The sequence below is a fragment of the Cupressus sempervirens genome, chromosome 7 (assembly GCF_028749045.1).
Source record: "Cupressus sempervirens isolate cs-2001-9-10 chromosome 7, ASM2874904v1, whole genome shotgun sequence".
Lineage (NCBI taxonomy): Eukaryota > Viridiplantae > Streptophyta > Pinopsida > Cupressales > Cupressaceae > Cupressus > Cupressus sempervirens.
The window spans coordinates 924,537,995-924,545,116 of NC_143124.1; the positions used below are offsets into that span (position 1 = coordinate 924,537,995).

The 7,122-nt window shown below is 35.1% G+C and overlaps 1 protein-coding gene across 1 annotated transcript; it reads right to left on the reverse strand.

Annotated features, from left to right (window-relative positions):
- Nucleotides 1-1,265: 1,265 nt before the first annotated feature.
- On the reverse strand, nt 1,266-6,346 carry MLS (malate synthase). Its single transcript, XM_089795122.1, has 4 exons — nt 5,852-6,346; nt 4,209-4,531; nt 3,603-3,933; nt 1,266-2,174 (listed from the first exon to the last, which is right to left on the reverse strand). Exons 1-4 carry the CDS (start codon nt 6,209-6,211, stop codon nt 1,527-1,529), a joined length of 1,662 nt encoding a protein of 553 aa, XP_089651248.1. The 5' UTR covers nt 6,212-6,346; the 3' UTR covers nt 1,266-1,526.
- Between the last annotated feature and the right edge of the window lie 776 nt (nt 6,347-7,122).

Here is a 7,122-nt window from a genome sequence, read left to right on the forward strand (position 1 = left end):
GTATAAGTTTTTCTTAATTAAATGTTCTAAAAAGAAAAAGTAGTAAAAATAGCAACAAAATTGAAAATAACAGGAAAATTTTAGAAATCTGAAGATTTTTTTAATTACTAAAATCACACTTATGCACACGAGTAGATTTTTTTGTACATGCAATTTAATATAATATTTTCAAATCTTCAGAATCTTAGAAGTTGTGAGAATTTGAGAACTTTGTTATAGTAGAGTTATTGCATGATGTTTACATAATAAAGTTTTTCAAACTTTGTATTTTTTTTAGTAATGTAAATATAAAATACATGCATGAGAATTTTTTGAAAACCAATTTAATAAATAAATAAAGCATAATTTCTATTTAAATTGACTAATTACTAATTTACCAATTACTTTGACATTTAATTGACCTTATAAAATAGCGTGGGAAGCACACAAATGGGTATCGAAGAAGGAATAAAAAATAAAAGTATTAAATTTACTTCCTAACTTATGCATAAAAATAAATAAACATAAATTAATTTAAAAATAATATTTATGTTTTTAAAAAACCAAACACACTTAGAAAAATATCAATATAATAAAAATTATATATGTTAAATAAATGTATAATCTAATAAAATTATATAAAAAAATAAAAAATAAAAGAAAATCTATTAAAAGCATTCGTTTAGATATGTAAAAATAAAAATAATTAAATTCTAATCTAAACTATATAAAAATTAAAATTAAAATAAATATGAAATTAAAGTATATAAAAAATAATTTTTAAAAATTGACAATTTAAAAGAGTTAAAATAGTATATTTGATTAAAATATCTATATTTGAATAACATTTTACAAATGACAAAAATAAACATAAATAAAAACTATTATCTTCTTTTAAAAAGTTTATCCACTTGTCACAAATGTGGAAAAGATAAGATTGAAATCAATGCATTCATTAATAGAGATAAAGTTGCAATTAATGCTTACATTAATATAGGTGTTCAAAAAATATAGTTGTATTTTTGTTGAAGGAAAATGAATTTTTTTATTGCCTTTTTCATCATGAGCCAATAAGATTTCAGTTTAATGGTATTTTGTTTTTCTATTAAATAAAATGAAAATGTGAACTTTATAATAAATTTTGATCTCAGAATAATTCTGAAATCTTATTGGACAAATTAATTGGTTTTAAAAATTGAAGAGATCCAATAGATTTCCTGCCAAAGGCAGCAACTAACTAATAATGCAATTAAAGAATGCAATTAAAGAGAATGAAACCACTATCGTAATAATGCCCAGATATATGAGGTATTTATTCAGTTAGGAGCCTAACGAGATACCCAAAATTCAACACTGCTGTCAAGGATTACACATGCAACAACATTTCCAGAAATATAAGACACTCCCTGCTTATTGTTGAAAGTATAAAAATCAGCATCCCCACGAAGAACTACACCAGTGACAATAATATCAATAGTTAAACACATTATCTGCTGAACATTGTTTCAAGAACAGAACTCTAACAAAGCTTGAACTTCAGTTCAGTGTCACAGGCGAGATGTTGAACGTGGGTGGTATTGGACAATGTTTCGGTAAACATCAAGAGTGAGGAAATCATCCAAGCAAGAAGCCGTGCACTGCCTGCCAAACATTTTCCCTGCTTCTTCATACCTCCCACTCTTAAACTTCTTCATCCCCACCTCTCTTTGTATGCGACCCATCTCCTCCTCCAATACCCTCCCAAAGAATTCTTTGGTGACTTTGATGGGCACACTTTCCCCATCCAAAAGTGCCTCATATCGAATCCACTGCCAGTTCTGCACTCTGCTGATCTCTGCTGTGGCTGCATCTTCCATGAGGTTGTACAGCGGAACAGACCCTGTTCCTGTCAACCATGCTGCCAAGTACTGAACACCAACCCTTGCATTCAGCCTTAGCCCTTCCACTGTCCTCACACCCCTCGGGAGCTGAAGTAAATCTTCCTCTGTTACCTTCACATCCTCCCTTTTAAGGTGAATCTGATTGGGTTGAGTCATGTTCTTGTCAAACACTTGTGTGACTGTGCCTATTAAGCCCGGATGAGCTGCCCAGGTGCCATCATGTCCAGCCTTCACTTCCCTCAACTTGTCTGCTCGGACTAATGCAGAGGCTACTTCATTCGCCTCGTGATCATCCTTGATGGGTATTTGAGCAGCCTGAAATTAAACAATGTTAAAACTCAAATGCAGAGAACATGGAGCGAAAGCACGCATATTACAACTTAGTAAAGATAAACGATTGGTTCACTTTCGTCCTGATGATGGATCAGGGAATGTGAATTGGTTCACTTCCGTCCTGATGATGGATCAGGGAATGCGATCTGAAATGTTGATGCTAAAAAGACACACAATCGAATCCAGAAAACTGTTATGAGTAATTATAAAAGATTGGTTAGCTTTGTTATATAGGGTAACTGGACAATTAGGAAGAGAGCATAGGAAAAGATAGTTTGCATATAGAACATTGCCCTGTTGAGAGAGCTAGATAGGACATCACAGTCTAAAAAGGGATTGGTTGGCTTGGGTAGAGTCTAACTATGAAAATCTAAACAGGGAAATATATCTTGAAATTTTGAGTACAGGCCATAGTAACGAAGGTTTTGCACCACAAGAACCGAAATTTGCAATGAAGAGCGGAGCAAGAAAGGTAAGGGCGAAAAGGCTGCCCTTACCGAGAAACTTGGGCCTCCCGGTTCTCTTACCAGGGCCAAGAAGACCTCCGAAGAGAAAATTTCATAAATGAATTGCTGAAACTTCGCTAATCTACAGAAGATGTTTCTTAATCAGGAAACGGAAGTTGTTGGTGTCCTGAAAATATGCATCAAGTGTTTTCGTTGTGTTTTTCTGTTTCTTTGCTGTCCAATAGCTGTCTCGTTGCTTAGTTGTTTGAGTTTCTGTGTGAAAGTTTTTGCATCGACGTTTTGGATAACACTCCATGACCAGGATGAAATAAAATAAAGCACAAAGAGCATGATCCATCATTTAAAGAGAACAAATTTCCACAATCCATTATATTGTACTAGTATGTTTCTGGATTCGATTGTGTTAAGATTTTTACCATCATGTTTTGGTTGCCATCGCTTGGCTGGCTGTGCTATTATCCGTGACAGCATTTTGTAAAGGGTTCCCCATAAAATATGTTTACACTTTAATAAAAAGCAAAGGTTAAACCCAAATGCAGACAGCCTTAAGAACCCTTCAAAATCTGTTTACACTTTAATAAAAACAAAGGTTAAACCCAAATGCAGACAGCGTTAAGAAAATCTATATCAGATATGAAGATAACAATCTTGAGGGAATCTCTTGAGGCTTTGCTATAGGGAAAGCCGGTTTGTATGTAGTTCATTCCAATTAGAAATGTTAAAACCAAATGCAGACAACATTAGGGCAAAATCTTTGGGAAGAATTAGTTGGCGAGGTCATAGACAGCCTCTGGGAAGGGAAGGGAGAAAAGTATAATATATAGGACTCTAATAAAGAGCTTGTCAGCTGCAAGCTTAAATGTCCCTTAGATAAAGTTTATACATAAATTTTTGGATTCTAAATATGAACTCCATAAAAGCTGGTAGGTTAGATAAGACTCACCATGCCTCCCATGGCATGAACTCCACGCTTGTGACATGTTTGAATGAGCAGCTCTGAATAGCTTTTCATAAAATGCTGTGCCATCCCAACTTGGACACGATCAGGAAGAAGCCTATTGGGGTGTGCTTGAAATGTCTTAATATAGCTGAAAATGTAATCCCATCTACCACAGTTCAACCCTACGGAGTGGTCTCTGAGCTCATATAGTATCTCGTGCATTTGGAAAACTGCAGGCAGGGTTTCTATGAGAACAGTTGCCTTGATGCTTCCAATTGGAACTCCCAAGCTATCTTGTGCCCTCTCAAATACAGCATTCCATAGTGCAGCTTCCCTGCATTTACTCATTCCTTAGCCAACACACTCTAACTTTATCGGATTAATTTCTCTTCTGAGATCGATTGTGTGATAATTTTTAGCATCAATGCTTCCAATCATACATCATTTTCAATTCCTTGCTCTTATGCATTCTGATGATGGATCATGTAGTATGAACACGTTGCTAAAAACTATCACACAATCGGTCCCGTAGGTCCCATAAGACAATAAAATAGTGCAATCCTAATGTCCAATGTTTGTGGAATCAAATAAGGATATGATCAAACAAACCTGGAGTGCTCCATTTTGGGAAGATAAAAGAATGGCCCGGATCCTCCATGTTTTGATCGAAATGTTGCATGATTGTGAAAGAAGTAGAGACCAAAATCCACCAGGCATCCAGTTGCTGGCTGTCCATCGATCTCAATATGGGATTCAGGGAGATGCCAACCTCGGGGCCTAACAAAAAGCACAGCAGTCTTCTCATTGAGTTTGTATGTCCTGTTTCTGGCCTTGTCCTCATAAGTTATGCTTCCCTCTACTGCATCCTTCAAGTTTATTTGCCCTGTAACAATGTTGTCCCACGTGGGTGACAAGGAATCTTCGAAGTCCGACTGTGCACCCAAAAACAAAACATCAGAAAAATAAAATCTACAAAAAAATCTGAACATTTTCTCTTGCTTTTGCTATAGTAACTTTATAGACACTGATGAACACCTATTATAATATAATAGACGAAAGCATCACCACATAGTCTATTAAAATAAATCAACAAATACCCTACACCTCCTCCAAAAGAAGACACCAAAATTTGCAGAGTATTTTGCTAACAGCAACGGTAGGCCTCACAATTTGGTAAGCAGGGGAAAGGACTAATAGTCGTTTAATAATTATTATTTATTTTTGTAAACTTGGTGAAAAAAAGTTGAAAATAAAGATGAAAACTGGTGGCCCAAAATGGCTACTACGAACTCAAAAAATAGGAAGTATACTTGGAGAAAGCAATATGGATGGATAAATGAGACATCAATGGGCAAGGTTGTCCTAATTCTAACGAGAACTCATCATGTCAAAGAAATCAATCAACCCCATGTGGACTCAAGATGAAAAGGCCTATTTAAGCGTTGAAATAAAGGGAGGGATAAAATCCTAATAGTACTAGAGCCTATCATTGCTAGACGGATAAGTTCCAAAGACGGATGAGAAGAAAGAATTTTCATGTTTTGTAATAATGGGGTGAATGGTGCTTCATCAGCTTAGGATGATATCCGTAAACAGTTTGAAAACACTGGAAAGGCTAAATGAAAAGGCTTAAACTTTAATAGTATAGTTGAGGAACAGATCCTATCATTGGTAGGTGGATTACTCTCTAAGAAGAGAGAAAAAATCCATCTCTTTTGAGATGATTAAACCATGAAATGTAGAAGCAAAAAATAATTGCAAAGATAAAAAATGCTAGTTAGGCTAGTAGTTAAGTTTTATGACTCAAGACCAACCCATTAGAGATGATATTTACCTGAGAGCCAAGGCAAAAACACACCAAAATGAGGCTCAAAGATATATGGGTATGCATACCAGATGTTTCTTCTTCTTCAAACAGAAAGAACATATCCTCCCAAGAATATTGAAAAAATGATATGAAAAGAATCAGTCTCTATTGACTTAAAGAAAATCCATCTCTCTTGAGATCATTACTCGTAAAAGATTGAAAACTTATATCTCTGCAACAGTCCTACAGAATTTGTGCCTCATAACATATAATACACTTCATAAATACTAGAAAAAGTGAAAAAAATCTTCAAAAGTTTAAAAATTGAAATATAAAACAACTTCATCACATAACCTAATACACTGGCAGATAAACATTGATTATATGCAAAAAGAAATACATGAAACTGATAAAAAACTCAAATAGATTTGTTAGATGGTATGACCATGAAGACTTTAGCACCGGAATTGAGAGCATTAATGATCATTTTCCTCTCAACAGGGCCAGTAATTTCCACTCTTCTATCCTCCACCGCCTTTGGAGTAGAAGCACAAGTCCAGTCCCCTTCTCTGATGGCCCTGGTCGCGGGATCGAACCCCGGGAGCTCGCCATTGTTGTACCTCCCCTGTTGCTCCTTTCTGCACCCCATGTTATAACTCACCCGACCCCCAAATGTTCTCTGAAGATCAGCAACGAATTGCAGAGCCTCCTTGCTAAGTATTCTCTCGTACCCATTTGCAATTCGCCCCTTAATTCTCACTCCCTGGGGAACATCAAAAACATGCCTGCTGTAAGAATTCTCCATTTTTTTCTCAGTTATGATCTTCACAAGCTTTTTTTCTCTGTGTTTTTATTTCAGTTCACCACCTTAGTGCAATGGCATCATATATGTAGAAGAGCAATCTGATCACGAAATTTGTGACATCAAAGTGGATAGGAGGAGGACTAAATATGGAAAGGAGTTATTTTTAGGATGTATTTTGTTGGCGTCATCCCACGTGATGATGGTGGGTTTCCCTAAGCAAAGTAACCAGATGATGACCACCTCGCTTTGTATTATTTGGATTGCAACAGAATGAGGCAAATCCCCATTGGTCTTCTTGACGGTAGAAAATATTCATGCCTATCTTCTCTTTTTTCTGCTCCTTTTCTTGGACTTGAAATCCAAAAGCTTATCCGAGTGTAAATTTTGCCAATCTTTATCCTTGTGTCATACGAACCAGAGCAATCATACAACTCAAATACCACAGCAGACAATTTTAAAGGGAGGCATTGAGGTCCGTGACTATCAGTAAATAAATTAGTGTAAAAGAAAATTGAATTGCTTAAAATTTAAAAAATTATAATTTGGGAGAGGATTCATTAGTTCAGCATTCTAATTTGGGCTTCTCAAATATAACTAATTGGCAAGATTTTTTTATCAATGGTGTCTAAAATATTCTATAAAAAACAATTTATTTGGCAAGTCTTCTATTTATAAGATTTCAATATTACATTAGCATTCTTTTTATCAATAGTGTCTAAAACAGTTAAAAAAAGGTGAGACCAATTGTAGTGGATGGACCTCATGTTTGTGCAACTAATGTGGCATTACATGATTGGTTGTTTTTAGAATAACGGATACATTTCATTCAATTATGGGTAGTCTTTTTTAGCAAAAACAACCTTATAACCACAACTATTGGCACAATACATAATTTTTTTTCCTGAAATTTG